Source organism: Columba livia, chromosome 1 (genome assembly GCF_036013475.1).
Source record: "Columba livia isolate bColLiv1 breed racing homer chromosome 1, bColLiv1.pat.W.v2, whole genome shotgun sequence".
In the NCBI taxonomy this organism is placed as follows: Eukaryota; Metazoa; Chordata; class Aves; order Columbiformes; family Columbidae; genus Columba; species Columba livia.
In genome coordinates, this window is record NC_088602.1 from 210,147,930 (window position 1) to 210,167,433 (window position 19,504).

General features: G+C 46.3%; 1 protein-coding gene across 2 annotated transcripts in view; it reads left to right on the forward strand.

Annotated features, from left to right (window-relative positions):
* LOC102087515 (collagen alpha-1(VII) chain) overlaps positions 1–19,504 on the forward strand; it is a 120,510-nt gene that overhangs the window by 92,405 nt on the left and 8,601 nt on the right. For both annotated transcript variants that reach the window (XM_065049330.1, XM_065049331.1), the window contains 10 exons: positions 7,188–7,268; positions 8,408–8,461; positions 9,114–9,167; positions 9,901–9,963; positions 10,404–10,466; positions 12,118–12,234; positions 15,248–15,325; positions 16,531–16,584; positions 17,918–17,966; positions 19,251–19,289. In XM_065049330.1, the coding sequence (XP_064905402.1) occupies positions 7,188–7,268; positions 8,408–8,461; positions 9,114–9,167; positions 9,901–9,963; positions 10,404–10,466; positions 12,118–12,234; positions 15,248–15,325; positions 16,531–16,584; positions 17,918–17,966; positions 19,251–19,289 (652 nt within the window). The remainder of the gene's footprint in view (positions 1–7,187; positions 7,269–8,407; positions 8,462–9,113; positions 9,168–9,900; positions 9,964–10,403; positions 10,467–12,117; positions 12,235–15,247; positions 15,326–16,530; positions 16,585–17,917; positions 17,967–19,250; positions 19,290–19,504) is intronic.

The window sequence follows — 19,504 nt, forward strand, 5'->3', positions numbered from 1 at the left end:
AGACCATCAAGTCCAACCATTAACCCATGTCTGGCACTAACCCATGTCCCTGAAAACCTCATCTCCGCATCCATTCAACCCTCCAGGGCTGGTGACTCCAGCACTGCCCTGGGCAGCCTGTTCCAATGCCCCACAGCCCTTTGGGGAAGAAATTGTTCCCAGATCCAACCTCAACCTCCCCTGGCACAACTTGAGGCCGTTTCCTCTGCTCCTGGTGCTTGTTCCTTGGGAGCTCAGCCCCCTGGCTCCAATCTCCGTTCCCCTATCTGAACTCGCTCCAGCACCTCAAGGCCTTTCTTGGTGTGAGGGGCCCAAAACTGACCTCAGGATTCAAGTTTTGGCCTCCCCAATGCCCAGCACAGGGGACGGTCACTGCCCTGGGCCTGCTGGCTAATATAGTTAACTACCAGAAAGTGGTATCTTGTCAATCAATATTTGAGGAAAACTAAGTAATGTTTCTTTTGGAAATATTCAGGGATTCTGCTGGTGCGGGTTAATGTTATCTGTGCTGTGCTTGGAGCTAAGCTGAGGTAACAAGGCTTGGCTTTAGTTCTTCATTAAATTTTCAAAATTGCAAAAGTCCGGGGCACTGTTGGAAGAGCCATGATATATTACATCCGGGATGAAATTCATCTGACCTCAGGTTACGTCTGCCATGTTCACTTTCCACATCTGAGCAAGCTGTGCTCAGACTTGTTTTATTGGCAGCTTTAGGGTACTCTTAGAGCATGATTCACATCATCTATTTCAGAAACTCATATTAGGACACAACATGCTGATGTAACTCGTTCTCCACAAGCCCAGGTCTCACGTTATCCTCAAAGTGCTCACAGACACTTTGATTACTTCTTCCCCAAGTCATTCTGTACAGTTAGGCGTGGCTGTTTGATATGTCATTCCCCAAGTTCTCTTCTCCCTTTTTCTTAAAGACAGACACTACTTGGCCCAGTCTAGCTGTACCAAATCTGTCCTATGCAAAGTCTCGAAGTTAATGGCTAGCAGTTCTCATTGTCCTTCAACTTCTTCTAATTCCATCTTTCATATCCACAAATTGCCACCAACTCACGGTAAAAATGTGCCAGTCCTTTTCTGTTGTGCTGAGCTCACTTGGAGTAATTCAACCAGCTTGTAAAAAAATCTCATCCATTTACCCTTTTGATTTGGTGACCTGTAGGAATTCCCAAGTGACAGCATTTATTTCTTCTCCCTATAATCATTGCCTGGAGAATTTAAATGGATCTAGTTGACTTTACAACTGGACCTCCAGGCAAATGAGCATATTCTTGATATTCAAGACACCTCCTCCTCCTTTTTCCTCTTTTCTAAGAGCACTGAGCACTGTGGTTACATTGATATTCCTGCCATGCTTCACCCTGTTATATTAATATTGCAATCAGTTATGACTATTAAATTGCAATCTTGATTATGTATTAAGGCTTCTGGCTCTTCTTCTTTATTTCACATGCTTTTTGCATTAATATCCTAGCAAATTAACCCATTATACTCCCTAAAATTCTATTCTGAGTACCCCTCTCTTAGCATTATGCCCTATTTTGGGTTTACAGGGTCTACATTTATCAGCATGCCTTGGTTCTCTCCATCCTGGTTTGCAGTCCTCCTCACTAGGTCTACAAGTTGGAGCTCAGAGATGTTCTTCACCTCCTCTCATGAGCTGGGCTCTATATTTGACCAGTAGCCTGTGGATTCTTACCCTATATCTGAGGAAGCCAGGGTGTACATGGTAACACCATTCACACAACCATGTCCTTATCCCCACGGTGTCCTGCTTCAGCTTACCTGGAGGGTGGGAGAACCACCAGCTCCTTGGACCTTCTGCTTTTGCTCTCAGAACCATTTCTGATGGGCTTTCTTCTTCAGCTCTGCCAGAGCACATTTGGCAATGCCAGGTTGGAGCAGAACCATAAGCATGGGGTTTGGGGTGAAGGATGGGAGAAATCCAGGATTTTTCCATCCACGCTGGTTGTTGAGAGTGATGGAGTTCTCAAGGCATGAAAGTGAAGCTGTGCACCTGAAGACCAATAACCATTTAAGGATTAAAGTTGCTGGAAGAAGATTAATTGAGGAAGTCGAGTAAATTTTAAACAGGTTATATATGAAAATGGAAGTAGGGTTTCCTCTCCTCTTCCTCTCCTTGTCGTGTGCAGATACAACACACTCTTACTCTTTTCCCTTGGCGGAGCTTAAACCTTCTGAATCCCTCTGAATATTTAACGAAGAAGGAATTATTATGCATGATGAACGAGTTGGGACAATCTCTACATTTTTAAGATGGTTGCATGCTGTGTGTAGGTAGGAAGATGAAAGTTTAGCCATTAGTTCAACAAGTTGCCACTACACTTTTAAATTCATCTGGCTGTTGGCATCTGGTGCCTTCACATCCTTTTAGTCAGTGGTTAATGACTGACTGGCTTAAACACTGAGTTTTAAATGACTTTCTCACTGAATTCACATGAACCAGGATTGTCTTTCTTTTCTAGGTGGCTTTCCCTTGTGAGACGTGAGAGCAAGTTAGGGAATTCTGGTTAACACTGGGTCAATCAGATGCTAAGTATGGCCAGTCCAGGAAGGCTGAAGGAAAGCTGAAGGATAGATACTCTTTTGCCACTGTTTAGAGGTCTCTCCTGGGCTTGACAAGAGGTGCCGCTGACTACTCAGATTGGAAAAAGCCCTCTCTGAGAAGTTATTGCCCTGGAAGTGTGCCCTGATGTGTCCTGAGCCCTTCCAATGAGTCCGGGCTGGTCAAAAGGAGGTCAGTCAGCCAGATCTTCTGGCCACAGGTGGAAAGCTCTGCCCAGGGTGCCTTGGAGGCTTTTCAGTGAGGTATCAGGCTGACCCACCTCTGAGATGCAGTGCCTGGTGGAAAAATGCCCATTACAGCTGTGAGGACCAGGGGCAGCTCCCACACCAAGAAATGACTTTTTAAGGACAATATTCAGGACTAGAGCAAATAATTGTGGGCAGGACAGTCTGGACACAAGACACAGCAGGAAAGACATAAAACCAGAGGTGAATCTCTTAGGTTTAGGCTCCCAGCTACTTCATATGCATCATTCCATCAGTTATTGAGCACTAAAACCCAGAAGGTGAGAAGCCTTTTAGCAGAGATTGCAGAATACACCATGGGTTGGAAATGCGTGAGCCCTCTGATGTGTGTCTTCAGATGGATCCTTTTAGAGTGTGCCATGTGGGCAACGTTTTTGATGATGGGCTTCACACTTTCCTCAGGGTGACCCAACTAATTCCCCAGCTCGTTCATCTGAGTGGAAACCATTCATCTGAGTGGAAACGATGAGCCTGGAGACAAGGTTGGCTCCTCCCTGGCTCCAGCCCAAAGTTTCATGGGAATTTGTGCCTGAAAGCAGCGATCCTCAGCTGCTCAGACATCCTTACGTCACAGCCAGTGCTCGGGACTTATGACTAAGCCTTTGCGTTGCTGTGCCTTCGTGGTACCTGGTGTCTTTGCAGTTAAATGAAGCCTGTTCCAGCAACAATTTAATAAGAGAACCAAATAGCAAGACCCATTTCCAGTACTCCACCAGTAATTGCCTTTAAACTGCCATTTTACTAGCTTTTATTGCCCAGCCTTTGTTTGCCTGGCAGAACACAGAATGTAAATCTGAAGGAACAAATTTACATTCAACTTCTTTCCCTTGCCTAGTGTTCAGATGCTTTTCTATTCCTCTCTTTTTTTTTTCTTTCTTTTTGTTTTCCTTTTTTCCCTCCTATTCCACCTTTTTCTTATTCTGGGTGCAAATGACCTTGAAAAGCATCACCTCCATGACCTCCTTCCCCCACAGCTCAAGCAGGGACAGACCTGCTGTCATGTCTAAGCCTTATTATAAACCTTCTAGTCCATATGACAAAGTCTCTTCAGCCCATGATGAGCTGGAGTCCACCTATAGTGAGAAAAGACCCGGATCAAAAACTTGCTTATGTTTGCTGGACTGAGTAGGCATGGCTTAGACCCAGCTACCTTTCAGCCCACCAGCACATAATGTGAACTTAACTCTTCCTAAAGCCATCCAGGCCCCTTTCAGATCAAGAACAGGCAAGAAGCATCTCATAGAATAACTTTGGTTGGAAGGCACCCTCAAGAACATCGAGTCCAGCCATTAACCCAACACTGACACTAAACCGTGTCCCTAAGAACCTCATCTTTGCTTCTGTTCAACCCCTCCAGGGATGGTGACTCCACCACAGCCCTGGGCAACCTGTTCAAAAGCCTGACAATCCTTTCCTTGAAGAAATTTTCCCAATATCCAATCTAAACCTCCACTGGTGCAGCATGATCTAAGGCAGACAGAAGAGAAGAGAGTTGGACACAGGCAGGTGGGAAAGCACAGGAAAACAACGAAAGGTCTCTCCTTGACACAGGAGGCACTAGGGACAACTGAAGAAAATATTAAAGCTAATTGGGAAATCTCCGACTAGTCTCAGGTTCCTTCAGGCTCAGGCAGTGCTCAAGAATAAGCTTTTTAGCCCATCCCCTTGGATACAGGTGTGTAAATCCCTGGCCAGATGCACCTGTACCCAGCTCAAAGCTACCTCAGAAATGCCAGGCACTTGAAGGTATCCTGGGTTTTTTGATTTGACCATCAAACCAAAAGGTTTATTACCCTCCCCGTAATCAATCTCTCCAAGCAAACAGAGAAAGTCTAGTTAGCTGGGGGTTTCATGGTCCATTTACTGCCTCAAACGGAACATCATATTGATCGTGTCAATAGTTGCTAGTAAATAAAGAGCTTGCACAAGATGTTCATGCCTGATAGTGTAGGCAGTGCTTGAGGAACGTGGACTTTATGTGATCCAAACATGACTGGCAGAGCTGTGGAGGAGCACCTGGTCAGCTCTCAAATACTCCTCTTACTCTGAAATGTAAAATATGTTGAGGATTGGGGAGGAGTTTGAAGAAGCAACATTTTTCCCAGGGGAGGAGCTGAATTTTTATTTCTGGGAGTGAAAAGGTGATGGGTCTGTTCTCATAGTCTGACCCATCATCAGGGACAGCATCATCCCACCTGTATGTCTCTGGGATGTTTGCTTGTCTCTGTGATTGTGTTTTAAGTGTCTGTTCATCACTGAGAGGAGGAGTAATTGGAGAGGTGATGGTTCTGCTTGGCATACAAATCTGAATCACAGAATCCCAGAATGTCAGGGGTTGGAAGGGACCTGGAAAGCTCATCCAGTGCAATCCCCCCGTGGAGCAGGAACACCCAGATGAGGTTACACAGGAAGGTGTCCAGGCGGGTTGGAATGTCTGCACAGAAGGAGACTCCACAACCCCCTGGGCAGCCTGGGCCAGGCTCTGCCACCCTCACCAGGAACAAGTTTCTTCTCAAATTTGAGTGGAACCTTTTGTGTTCCAGTTTGCACCCATTGTCCCTTGTCCTACCATTGGTTGTCACTGAGAAGAGCCTGGCTCCATCCTCCTGACACTCCACCTTTCCATATTGATCCCCATGAATGAGTCCCCCCTCAGTCTCCTCTTGTCCAGCTCCAGAGCCCCAGCTCCCTCAGCCTTTCCTCACACGGGAGATGCTCCACTCCCTTCAGCATCTTGGTGGCTGCGCTGGACTCTCTCCAGCAGTTCCCTGTCCTGCTGGAACTGAGGGGCCACAGCTGGACACAATATTCCAGGTGTGTTCTCCCCAGGGCAGAGCAGAGGGGCAGGAGAACCTCTCTGACCTACTGACCACCCCCTTCTAACCCACCCCAGGTACCATTGGCTTCCTGGCCACAAGTGCCCAGTGCTGGCTCATGGTCACCCTGCTGTCCCCAGGACCCCCAGGTCCCTTTCCCCTACACTGCTCTCTAATAGCTCATTCCCCAACTTACACTGGAACCTGGGGTTGTTCCTACCCAGATGCAAGATTCTACACTTTCCCTTGTTCTGTTTCATTAAATCTGGTGGCTCATTTTTCAATATTTGTTTTTAATATAAATGTTTCCTTTTAACAGCCTACTGCAAATTAATTCCAAGTGGAGAAAGCCATTTGTTCATCTTCCAGTTTGCTTAAACAGCCAATTCACTCTCCTCTGAGTGAGCTGAGCCGTGTGCGATCAGTGTCTCAAGTCGGGATATATCCAATTTCATCACACATACAGGTTCTGAAAACTGCAGTTGTAGTTGGCCGGAATGGATCAACAGACTATAGCAGAAAGGGCAACCTTGTGAGAAAAATAACCAAAAAGTTTATTTCTAGTAACTTATAGTTTCCTACTGAAACAGTGGGAGAGTGCAAGAGGCCCTGATGCTGGAGGTGGCTCTGATGTTCCACATGGAGCTGAGTTGCAAAGTGGCTCCACAAGCCAAGAAGCTCCACAGTTGGGCAAAAAGGTCTCTTCTTGGAGGACCACCTCTGTCCATCATTACCCACAAGTTTGGGATGGATGAAGATCTCACTTCGGGCTTTCAACTCCCCAGAGTGGAGATCTCCTCCCATTGCAGCTATGACCAGTTCCACGCCTGGATCTATTCATTCTCCAAACAAATTTCACCACCGGGTGCTTCTTTTCTCACCTGAGCAAATCTGAAGCTGTAGACCCTCTTCCCAGGGTTGTGTGCAACCCTCAAAGTCACTCGCAGTGTGATGCTGCCTGCTCTAATTAGTGCCTTTGCTCCTATTTTCAACCACAGTCATCACAACCTTAATATTCTTGGCCCAGGACTTAGCTGATGTGTGCCTCTGTTTCCCAAGGTGTTAATATAAATAAACCAACTCACAAACTGAATTTGCTAGTGGCTTACAACCCCATGAGGAACAGGTGCTACCCTTTTTCCCTGAAAATAAGACAGGGTCTTGTATTAATTTTTGCTCCAAAAGATGCCTATTTTTGCATGTATAGCTGCCTGGGCACTATTTAAATTGACTTTTTAATGAACTGTAACTAGGGCTTATTTTTGGAGTAGGGCTTATATTTTGAGTATCCTCAAAAATCCTGAAAAATCATGCTGGGGCTTATTTTTGTGGTAGGGCTTATTTTTGGGGAAACAGGGTGAATCCCAGCCTCAGGCCTTAGTGCTAGCACTAGGGTAGCATCTGACCTGTGGCTGCAGAAACACACAACCCAGGCTCTTACTATTGAGTTTCCATCCTGATGAGTGTCCTCAGCCACCTCCCTGCAAGAGCTGACACAGAAATTAATTTATCTCCTCTTTCTGGCAGGGTACAGCAGGACTCAATGGGAAGAACGGAAACAAGGGAGCCAAAGGCGACAGAGGTCTCCAGGGACAGAAGGGGAAGCCAGTGAGTAACGGGGAAGACACGGCTCATTTTGCAGGTCGAAAGGGGCTCTGTGCCTTTTTTGACCCTGATTTTATGTCTCTTCCCACACCCTACGTCCCTCGCTACTGGAGTCAGGTTCTTGTTCAGGACAAGTATTTCCAACCTCATGGAGAAGACTCTAAAGCACATCCCGGCCTGATTTTTAGTAAGGCCATTTTCTGTCCATGTCTCTAGTGACAGGCGTCTAAGTTTTCACGTTTTCAGCATGTTTTCCTTTATCTTTCACCAAGGCTCAAATTTCAAGTTCCTTCATCTACCAATTCTAGTTCTTCTCAAAGCTGACCTGCCTGATGAAGAGAGCAGGGAGCAAAGCAATCATTTGCTAAAGCCCTTATGGACCTCACTTTTGTGGGATGAGCTGGTTCTCTGTCATGACAAGATGTTTCCCTTGCCCTCAAATAATTTCCTGCGTGCGGATGGGACTTTGGCCCCTTATTACTGAAAGCTCATGTCCAAAGTGATGCTCAGTGAGAACAGGTCCTCGCTTTACCTTCTACAAACAAGCTGAAATCTTCTGGTGGTTTTTCCTTTTTGTTTTGCTATGAGAGAAGAAAAAACTATATATATTTTGAGAGGGAGCAGGAAAGGAAGTCCTCACTGAAATTAATGAACATCTTCTAGATCATTCAATTAGCGCCTGAAGGATTTGGACTTTGAACGACAGACCAAATTTCCAGGGGCAGTGGACAATACAAGAGCTGAGGGAGATGATCTAACATCTCCACAGTACAGGTCCTCATGGTTGTTGCCACTCCATTATCTCCCAAATCTTAGTAACATTCACTCCAACGCACAAATCCTCAAGGATCATTTCCTAAACATTGCCCAGTGGAAGCTACAGGCCCTATGGAGACTCTTCACAGCATTTTGTCCCACTTCATTCTCAATCCTGTCACAGTTACCCATCTTCTGCAAGGTCATTCCCTGTCCCATCCCAGAGTTGGCTGCATTTCTGGCAGCAAGGTGACCATAACCTGCAAATTTTTAAGGAGCCTCTGGTGGGTAAAAACACAGTAAAAATGCAGGGTGATGCTATTGCCAGAGCTATATTCTTAACCCTTAGGGCTGTGCGTGATACGTTTGTCTATATTTTTATGTAGGGAGGGAAAGGTGATCCCGGGACCATTGGTGATATTGGACAGAAAGGAGCAAAGGTAGGAAATGGGTGAGATCCTGTGAAATCCCTGTCCTCAGAGGTATTCAAAAGCTGTCTGGACATATTCAGCCAGCTTTAGGTGGCCCTGCTTGAGCAGGGAAGTCAGACAAGATGACCTCCAGAGTTCCTTTCCTACCTGAAACACTCCGTGATTCTGTGAAATAAAGGACAGAGACAAGACCTCAAGTTTCATGCCATAGTGGGCCTGAGGGATAAAGATCACAGAATCATAGAATCATTTTGGTTGGAAGAGACCTTCAAGATCACCAAGTCCAACCATCAACCCAACACTGTCACTACGCCATGTCCCTAAGAACCTCATCTCAGTGTCTGTTCAACCCCTCCAGGGCTGGTGACTCCAGCACTGCCCTGGGCAGCCTGTTCCAATGCCCCACAGCCCTTTGGGGAAGAAATTGTTCCCAATATTCAATCTAAACCTCCCCTGGCACAACTTGAGGCCGTTTCCTCTCGTCCTATCACTTCCTAGTTGGGAGAAGAGACCAGCTGCCTCCAACATCCTTGCCATGAGCAAGGGAAGAAGGGAAGAAGTTGTAGCCCTACATCAGTACTAGCCCTGTGCACACCAGCATTCTTCCCTCCTGCCCTCACCTTCATTTGTCTTCAATGCCCATCATCTGTTTTATCCTCAGGGCTTACGAGGGCTACCAGGACGCATCGGTGCTCCCGGAGCCGAGGGCATCAAGGTGAGTTCAGGCCAGCCTTCCATCCTCTTCTGGCTGCCCCATTTCCAGCAGTTTTCCCTTTTATCCCCAGGATAGAAGCCACATGAAGAAGACACCCTGATGCTGCCAGAAGTCCCCCTTAATGGTATGGGGCTGCAGTGCAGGGGGATGTGACCATGGAGAGAAGGGAGCCATGGATGAGGAGGTTTTAAATCTCACAGGGAACTTTTTGATAGTCTGGAGTGAAAAAAGTAAAACTAAAAATCAACAGACCCTTCCCAAATCCCCTCCTGGTCTGTGGCTTAGCAACTGCCTGAACTCGATTTGCAATTACTGCTGGGCACATCACTCTGGTTGTCAGCATCATTGGTCCTTCCTCTATAAACAGGGATAACGGCCCTTAGTGGTCTTTTTATGAAAGGTTTTTGAGAAGCTTGGTAAGAAGTAAGGGAGCTGTTACTAGCTCAGCCAATGGGATATGTTGTTATTGTTGTTGTTGTTATTAATATTTTCTTTCAACAGCCTGGCCTATTGAGTAAATGAAGTACTGTTCAGTGAATTTCCCACCTGCTTTCCTGTAGGGGGGCTTGGAGTTCTGAAGCAGGACTTTGCCTATACTTAGGCTTTCTGTTACCAGGAGCGGCAACATGTTCCCCCCTAAAGAACTACCTACCTTGCCATTTTGGAGCCAGTTTTCCCAATATTTTAGAGGTTCTGGGAGCTTATAGACCATCCACTGCTTTTTCATCCACAGGGAGAAATTGGCAGTCCTGGAAAACCAGGAATCCCAGGATCAGATGGACCATGTGGACCAAAGGTGAATATCTAAATTATGCATCTGCCTACAAGTAGGAGGTTTCCTAAAAACTTTGCAGATGTTGTAAATTCACCCCTGCAACATGATTCTTTCTTTCAAGGGGCACAAATAGGGTTATTCTGACTTTATTCCAGCATAGATCTGGGTGAAGGAAGATACTTGGACAACCTGGAGTGGGGGCGTCTTCACTCGTCACTGCAAGACTCAACCAGGTTCACCCAGCCCTGGTGCTCCACAAGCACTATTGCACGTGTCAAGTCATGGGGCTTTTTAGTGACATTTATTTAATTCTCCTTTAGTATCACCAATGTGCAAACCGAGAGATCCTGCTGTGTCGCATTCAGTAAATGATTCTGCAATCTGAAAAAGAGTTGGTTTGTTCAGCAAATTGTAACATTGACAAGTCTGCGTTGGCCATTATTTTATCTTGTTTTATCCAGGGTGAACAAGGAGCATCAGGGGACCATGGTGCCTCAGGGATTCCTGGGGAGAAAGGAGAAAAGGTTAGTACTCACCAGACTGCATCGAGCTGCCATTTATTACAGAATAAATCTCACATCCATCAGGTCAAGTTAACAAAATTATACACTTTCTACATCATAGGTACCCTTTCCAGTGGGCAAATGTCAACTGTCTGGAGCACTAAGGCTAGGACTGCAGTTGGAAAGGGCAGGAGAGGGAGGTCTCCTCAAATTCACACTCTGACAATGTATGAAACCTCAGAAAGGTCCCTGCTTAGGATGAGGAAAAGTCATCCAAACCCTTGAAGTGGGATTAATTGTCAGAGTTTATTCAACACCACCATGCCCAGGGTGCCTGGGATGCTGTGGGGCAGAAAAAGTGGGTAATGCTATTGCCTCCTGGGCAGGTTGGCCATGGGAGCAGGAAAGGTCTCCAAGGTGACCTGATCCTGGGCTCTGCTCCTTCAGGATTCCCCACCTTGATCACTCCCCACTGATCTTCCTTCTCTGAATTGCTTAATTTTCTGTTTTCTTTGCTAAAAGAACACGTCTAAAATTTGTACCTTCCCATGGAGTGAAAAAAAAACAGGTTAAAACAATAACTGGTTTGGAAAAAAGAAAACAAACAAAAAACCACACACAATAATCCCAGCAGCCCTCATAAAGTCTTTTGGCATTTTCCAGCCCCTTGGGCCCTTCTCACGTTCAGCTCCACCATCTGGTCTCCAGCTGAGTTTGGATCTTAAAGAATTTGTTGCTTTTGCTGATAACAGCTCTCCCAGTCCTCATCCACTCATGGTCATCTGTATCAAACACTGAGGGTACTTCTTTTGTAAAGCAACATCTCCGGCTCACTAAGTCACTGAGTTGTGAGTGGTTGGAGTCCAGGAGGTTATTTCTGGGGAAGCATCACTCCCTTCCTCTCCTGTTCTTCTCATCTCCCACAAACATGTGGCTTCAGCCACTGCTGAAGGTTGGGTGTTGGGCTGACAGGAGGTCTTTCCTTCTACTGTGTTTAATGGAAGCCTTTTCTTTTCACAGCAGCTCCAGGAGAAAGCTCAACAGTGCAGATGAGTAGGGAATTGATAGATCAGCTCTTGGTAATACCCTTTCTCTTCCTCAGGAGTCTGTTTTTCCAGTGTTACAGACTAAATACTGGCCCAAGTTACCCAGAGAGGTGGTGGATGAACCATCCCTGGAGACACCCCAGGCCAGGCTGGACGGGGCTCTGAGCAACCTGAGCTGGGTGAACATGTCCCTGCTCATGGCAGGGGTTGGATTGGATGAGCTTTGAAAGCCCCTTCCAACCAAAACTTGTCTATGATTCTAAAGGACTCTACTTACATATGCAGGGAGAGCTGGGCATTGGAAATTATTGGGCATCTTCCCAGAGAGACACGTGTCCGTGTCACCAAGCACTAAGGTGCCTTCTGGACAAGTAAAGGTGGAGAGCAAAGCTGAAGTGATCTCTACTGTCCTACTGATGGTCTGTAAATAGCACAACAGCAGAAAGAGCAGAACATATATCACAGAATCATTTTGGTTGGAAAAGACCTTCAAGATCGAGTCCAACTGTTAACGTAACACTTAACGGTCTACCCTTGTTGCCAATGCCATGAAAGCATTCGGGTGATGTTTGACTGGCCCATCTCAAAACCACCTGTGCTTGAACTGCTCTGTTGGTGATTCTCAGGGGACCAAGGGAGTTCCTGGCTTGGCGGGCTTCAAAGGACAAATGGGATGGCCTGGGAAGACTGGAGTCGCTGGACCAGAGGGACCTCAAGGGCCAAAGGGTGAACCAGGACCACAGGTGAGCTGCAAGTGGTCTGTAGCATGCCCTGAACCCTGGTGAGGTCCTCATGTGACATAGCACCCCACATGTGCCCCCACATGTCACCATGGCTCATGTACATCTCCACACCCCTTACAAGCTGACATCTGAGATCTCCCATGTGGAGGTGAGTATAAAGTCTGATGTATTTCTGTGGGATCGTGATCAATTTACTTCATCTCTTGGTGCATTTAGCACCAGAGACTTTTTTCCCCCCTTTCCTCTCTTATTTTCCTATCTGCAGTGTAAGATGTGACCTCTCAGTTAAGAAAGGAAGGCTGATAATTTCAAGTTAGCAGGGCATCAGGTGAACCCCTCCTGTTAATTATCTGGGGAGCAGGATGCCGAGGTTTCGGAAGGAGCTGGTGGCTTTCAGACCCCATTTGTGGGCCATACTTAACAAGTGTCTTTGCATGCAAGACATGCTGGGCACCTTTTGAAATGTAACAAAAAGACTTGGAAATGAGACATGCTAATACTGTTTATAAGCAGGAACATGCTGCCCCCAGATTCTATGGTAATGAAGAGTGTCTCGCTGCTGCCAACACAATGCAGAGGGACGATGCTTGAGATTAATGTTAATCACTCACCCTTAGACAGCTTCTATTAAGTAACAAAGAACTTTTCAAGTGAAAGAGGACTGGAAGTGAAAATACCCTTCTCACTCGTGCTGAATTTCAGACTTGGACAAGAGAATACATAAATTAACATGAAAGAACTGAGAATACAAAAAAAGCTGGAGTTCGCTGTCTACCTGAATGATCAACTATTATCCATAAGATGTCTATGGGATAACCCTGTTTTAACTCCTGCCACCTTGTGAGTGTGACAGATACTTGTTGTGCCGTGTTTCACCCTTAAGTGATATATTTCTATATAAATATGTGTAAGGATTTAATCCTCATGTGTATATATACATGTATGTATGTATCTCGAGACTGCATGTACACACACACACATATGGTTTGTAAAATACTTAAGTTTTCTGCTAAATAGCAATTAGATTGTGCTGCTGCTTTGAAAACAGGGAAAAGAGGTAGAGAACTCTGGCAGGATTTTCTTCTTTAATCTGTTATGCCCTGCTGAATTATCGCAACCAAACAATCCAAACACCAATCACCAGTGATTATCCTTCACCAAGTGAGAAGCACATTCAATAGCCTGGAGAATTTAGCTGATGTGTAGCTGCATCTGAAGGTTCAGGACTGTGCTGGTAAAGATACACTGGTGAAAATTGCTTTGGCTTTTGAGGATAGAAGCTGAGACAATTCGGACCCAATTTTATGTGAAAGTCTGAATGCGGCTGCACTTCATTAGAGCTGCTCTCCTGAGTCTCAAAGGTCTCCCTGTCCTACATCCCCCTGCAGAACTTCAGACTTGGGTGGTATAAAGACGTCTATGTAGGCTTTATTGATTCTTAACCTGTTTTTCCTGCTTACAAAGGAAGAGCATCTTATATTGGGAAAGTTTGTACCCTGCTCAACCAACCAAACCAACCAACCAAACAAACAAACAAAAACACACACACACAAACAATAGCAACAACAACAAAACTTCAACACTGGGGTTTAAATCGTAGGGAAGAAGTGATTAAGGAGGGGAAAACACAGGTGGTGCAGCAAGGACCACATCACACAGAGGGTCAAGCGGAACATCTGCATTGTGTCCTGAGACTCCATCAAATAAAAGCTTAACCTAGAGCAATCTGGTCCATGGTGCAAGGGCACAGGGGGTGCTCTGGGCCTCTTGCATTGCTCAGCAGCCTAAAGCTACAGCTGAATCCCACCCAGTGCTTCACTGACAGGGTGATTAGGAAGGACTACCCCCAAGCCTTATCCTAAAGGGATGCTGGTGTAGAAAGACCCTTCCAGAACAATAAAAAATTGACTAGATACAGCTTTAGACAATAGCAGCAGCATTATTCTTTTTTCCCTTGCTCCCCAGGCTGTACCTTGCAATGAAAAATTTATCAAAAGAATCACAGAAGGGAGGAAGGAGCTGAACACACGAGATCCCCTCATGTATGTTTAAAAAGGCTGGAAGTTTTTATATTAGCAGTTACAAGCGCTGCATGCTCAGAAAGCCCTGTATGAGATAACAAATGGCTTTCGTTTGGACACTGATTAAAGGAAGACTGTGAGATGCCACTTTCTACACCCACACTGCTACTTGTCTTTTCCCTAAATTAAAAGAGAAAGTCCCTGGGTCTGAACTGCAGCAGCGAGGCCACCCTCATTTCTAACGTGGGAGGGTATTATCTCCATCTGCAAGTCCTTCTCCTTCTGCTGAGACTCTGTTTCTTAAATCAGTGCTGGGACAGACAGAGTGTTAGAGAGACAAAACTGTCTTCTGCCCCTGCAGCATCCATCCTTTCTGCAGGGAGGGACCAGAGGAAACATCTCGTGCTTGTCCAGGTCAAAGGGAGAAAGACCCAGGGCCCTGAATTGGGGTGTTCAGCCTGGAGAAGAGAAGCTCCAGGGAGACCTTATTGCAACTTTCCATACTTAAAAGGGCCAAATAAGAAAGATGGGACAGACTTTTGAGCAGGGCCTGTTGCAACAGGACAAGGGGTGATGGTTTTAAACTAAAGGAGGGAGATTCAGGCTGGACATGAGGAAGAAATTGTTGCCCCTGAGGGTGGTGAGAGCCTGGCCCAGGTTGGCCAGAGAGGTGGTGGATGAACCATCCCTGGAGACATCCCAGGCCAGGCTGGACGGGGCTCTGAGCAACCTGAGCTGCTGAAGATGTCCCTGCTCATAGCAGTGGGGGAACTGGGTGAGCTTTGAAGGTCCCTTTCAATCCAAATTATTCTACTATTCTATAGTTCTCTATGTCTGATCTGTCTGGGGAATATCTGAGATCCGGAGGGCTCTGAGTATCTCCACCTGCTGATGCCCAAGTTGGGCTTCAGGGGAAAATGCCAACCGGTGGTGTGGGATACCTCTGGAAGGTACTTGGGCATTTCTAACTGAGTTCCCTTTTTCCCCTCTAGGGTCCAAGAGGGAAAAGGGGGAGACCTCAGCTCTGCCTCAGGGGACCCCCGGGCATGGACGGGCAAAAAGGAGAAATGGTCAGTATAGGGATGAGCCAAACTCACCTCCCAGTGAGGTTCTTCACCACCCTGCAGCTGTGCAGAGCTCTGCTTTGGGCCCGGGTGAACGAACTTTGCAGATTACATTTCTCAGCTCTCCAAATTTTGCAACAACAAAAGCACAGAGAGCATTTTAAACCCAAGTGCTGGGCATTGGACATGGGCCTTCTACCCAAAGGTACCTCCAGCTGGGACAACTGCTGTGAGCCCTGTGGGCTGCCAGCTGGTTTATATAAGACTTCTTTGGGAAAACATATTTTGGGCCAGCACATCCTCAGCTGTGTTTGCCATGGCAGATTGAGAGCAAAACAGTACTCAGTGCAGTGCTTCAGTACAGAGGGGCAATGCTCAGCCTTTTAATGCACATCAGAGAATAAAACCAGACCTTAATCTCAAGATCTCAACCTGCAACCCACATTCTGCGTCCATCCCTACGCACTTCAGGTCCTGCCAACACTGACACAAGGGCCTTTTGCATCAGAAGGTGGCATTGCATTAGCTCCTTGTATTGGAGAAAGGTAATTCAATTTCTCCTCATGCTCCCGACCCTATAAGTGAGCGCGAATTGAGAAAAATGACCATCGCAGCTTTAATTTAGATCATTATTCCTCTGCTCTTTTTCCTTTAATATTTTTAAGTATTTTTATTCAACAAATCCAGTTTTGCTGGTCCTGAGCAGAGAAATTTTTAAGGTATTGTCTCCCAGGAGGCAAAAATCCCTTTTGGCAAAGCTCTGTTTGATCTTTTCAGGGCTAGGATTGCAATCCCACTTGCAATGTTCTGCATGGTCTGGTTTCCAGAGATTCTCTGGAGGCCAGATCCTCTTCGTGCTTCCACCTCAACCTTTGTGGCCACTTACAAAGGGCAAAGAAACCTGACTTAAATTGTAGGTGGTAACATCTTTGCCGTTTGGACAGAGCAGAGCTCCCGAAAAAAGCTGGGACCCTGCACCCAGCTCTCTGATACACACTTTTGTTCTTGCTTTCTTGCACATGGATGAGTCCGCTCCTTTCTGCTCAGTGAGCTACTCACAGATGTCTCTAAAATTTATAGGAAAACAAGTGAGTCTTTTTCCCCATCTGCCCCTTCCCGGTGTATCATTTCCTCCCTAAGGTGCACTTATTCTTGGAGCATTTAATGGACAATCTGCTGAGCTTTTGTAATAACTTAAATGTTTTTAACAGGGTGAAAATGGTCCAGCTGGCCAGAAAGGAGAAAAGGGAGATCCTGGTCTTTCTGTGAGTACTTTAGCCCAAGATCACATCCTATTACAGAAAATAGGGCAAACTACGCCTAAGTGGTGTAGGGGAGGAGGGAAATGCTGAGAAACAGGTTCATTCAGTGAATATCTGGGAAATGAGAGTGTTGGCCATTACCCAGAGACGTCAGATGTGCACAAACCAGGGTGGGAGTGGTGCTGGGCTGTACGATGCCAAACCCAAACAACCACCCAGAGCCCATGGCATATTTTCCCTCTCCCATCCTCCCTGTGATGCTTTAAACTTCTGCTTGGTACACAGGATCAATGCCAATGCCACAGGGCTGACCAAATAAAAAGAAAGAGCATGGGAGAGAAATATACCCCATTTTCAAAGCGATTAGGGAGCTGGTGTTACTGCAGAAGCTGTTGCTGTGGGTTTATAAATTTTGGAGAAATGGTTGACCCACAGGGGTCTGGACAAGGTCCATGTTGCAGCTCCACTCTGTTGAACAAGTGTGGTTTGTGCCACTTGACTAACACGATGATGCACTTTCATCTTTCCATTGCACATAGGCCAGGCAAGATTAGTTTTACCATGGGTGTTACAGGCAAAGGTAACTGAAATAAGCTGAAGTAAGGCCAGTTCCCTAAGTACCCCCAAATTTGTCAGCTCTAGAAGGGATAAGAGGTAGTGACCACGTGAAGTGCAGTTGGACACCAACCATCACACGTGGAAGATGCTCCACTGAAACAGCAGCAGTTGGCTGGCCCAGGGCTGAAGGATAGGCTCAAAATCCATAAGACCAGATGTCTTGCTTTGTGGGGAATAGCTTGATCTGGTAAAGAGGTAGAGGAGAAGAACTGGATGAGGTGAACCTACACCTCACCTAAATCTAATGCTACAGCCCTTCTCCATGGGTCAGGCCTACAGTATGATTTGAGCAGCCCTTTTGCACAGATGCAGGTGGCTTGAAGAAGCTTCTCAGAGGTGAGGAACATATGAGAGATCATGGCTCCTGGGACAGTGCCAAAGAGTGCGGAGACTAATTGGAAAGCCAGCCTGGGGCTGAAGTGTGTCATGGCCCTCATGTTGGGCTGGGGATCCCAGCTGCTCTTGGCAAGAGGAGCTGCCTACAGGATGGCCTTGAATTTGCAAAGGGAATAATTTCCCTGATGAGCCACAAATCTTGAACCGAGGGCCCTGTGACACCAAATGTATGTCCCTGATCTTGGCCATACCCAAGCTGTGGTGGTTTCACCAGAGGCCACCTCTGATGGGACAAGCAGAGTTGCAATGGGGCAGAAAGTGGAGGGAGGTGATGGTAGAGCAGAAAATCACTGCTAACCTCTGCTTTCCCCCCCTGACACAGGAGGAAGAGTTGAAGGAGGTGGTCAGGAGTGAAATGAGAGACAGATGCGGTAAGTCATCCAGCAAGCCATGCTAGGGGCCACCAATCTGACACCTGCCAGCAACTAAATTGGAGCAATTTGAGTTCCAGCATGTGCTGACTTGGCAGAGCAAATATCATCCCATTAGCAGCAAGCGGGGACGCGTCGCTTCTCCATGCTCGGAGATGAGTATGGTCTTCTGGGCTGTGAGATCTCTGCCATAATCCTGACCTCCTCCTCAAACTTAATATTTTACCTTTAAACCTTCTCTCTTCCCATTTCTTCCCCCGTGATTTTTTTCAGTGAAGATTTCCTCCCTGGTCATCTCCATTTCCCTGCTGACTGATGAAAGGCGCTGGGTCACGGGGTAAAATTTGAAGCTGTGTTTTGACTGATAACATCTTAATTTCTGTCTACTTTGTGGTACTTCTTGACACACAGACCTTTCCTCTGTGGCAGTGAATAACTGCCAACCAGCACCACAACAGTAACAAAAAGCACGGCATTTGGGCATGTTTTTATCACATAATTCCAACATCATAACAGTATCAGGCTTTTAAGATCTTTATTTTCTTTCCCTGCAGAAGTCTGGCTATTTGGGGCCTGCTGCCCCACTCCTGCCCTATTCCTTGGGGTCTTCCTATGGCCAAGGGGGGTTTTGGTTCATGAACGCTTGCCAAGATGCTTCAGACATTAGGATAAATGATCAGAGGGATGGATCACCCTCCTATGAGGGCAGACAGAGAGTTTGGGTTGTTCAGCCTGGAGAAGGATCCAGGGAGATCTTATTGCAACCTTTCTGTATTTAAAAGAAAGGTGGGGACAAACTTTTTATCAGGACCAGTTGTGATAGGACAAGGGATAACAGCTTTAAACTAAAAGAAGGGAGATTTAGACTAGATATAAGGAAGGCACTTTTTATTATCTGTGGTTTAACACTGGCCCAGGTTGGCCAGAGAGGTGGTAGATGAACCATCCCTGGAGACATCCCAGGCCAGGCTGGACGGGGCTCTGAGCAACCTGAGCTGGTGAAGATGTCCCTGCTCATGGCAGGGGTGCCACCGGAGAAGCTTTGAATGTCCCTTCCAACCCAAACTATTCTGTGATTCTGTGGTTCTATGTAGTCATGCTCCTTTCTACCTAGAGATTTAAGGTGCCCTTTGAACGCTTTGAAAACAGGGCAAAAAAAGGATGAAAAATAGTCCATGAAAGCATGCACTGCCTGTAAAAAGAATGATTTTGTTGAAAAATGTTGTTTATATAGGGAAAAAGAAGCAGCACGCAAACTATGCCCTGTCTGTCTTATGTTTGCAGGTTGTGGAGGTGAGTGGGGAAGGATGCTTATGGAAAGGGGTAAGGCTTCTAATGTCTACATAGAAATGCATGTGAATTCACGCAGTAAAGGATGTTCTCCTTGCCCCAAAACTGCCTTAAAACTGCAAGTGAAAAGATGTTGTTAAGAATAAGTGCATTTTTTCTGTGATTCAGTGCAGAAAATGATGCTGGATCACTGACTGCTTTTAGACCCTGGCTCTGGTGGTGGGTGTTTCTTGAGAGGAACCTGAGAA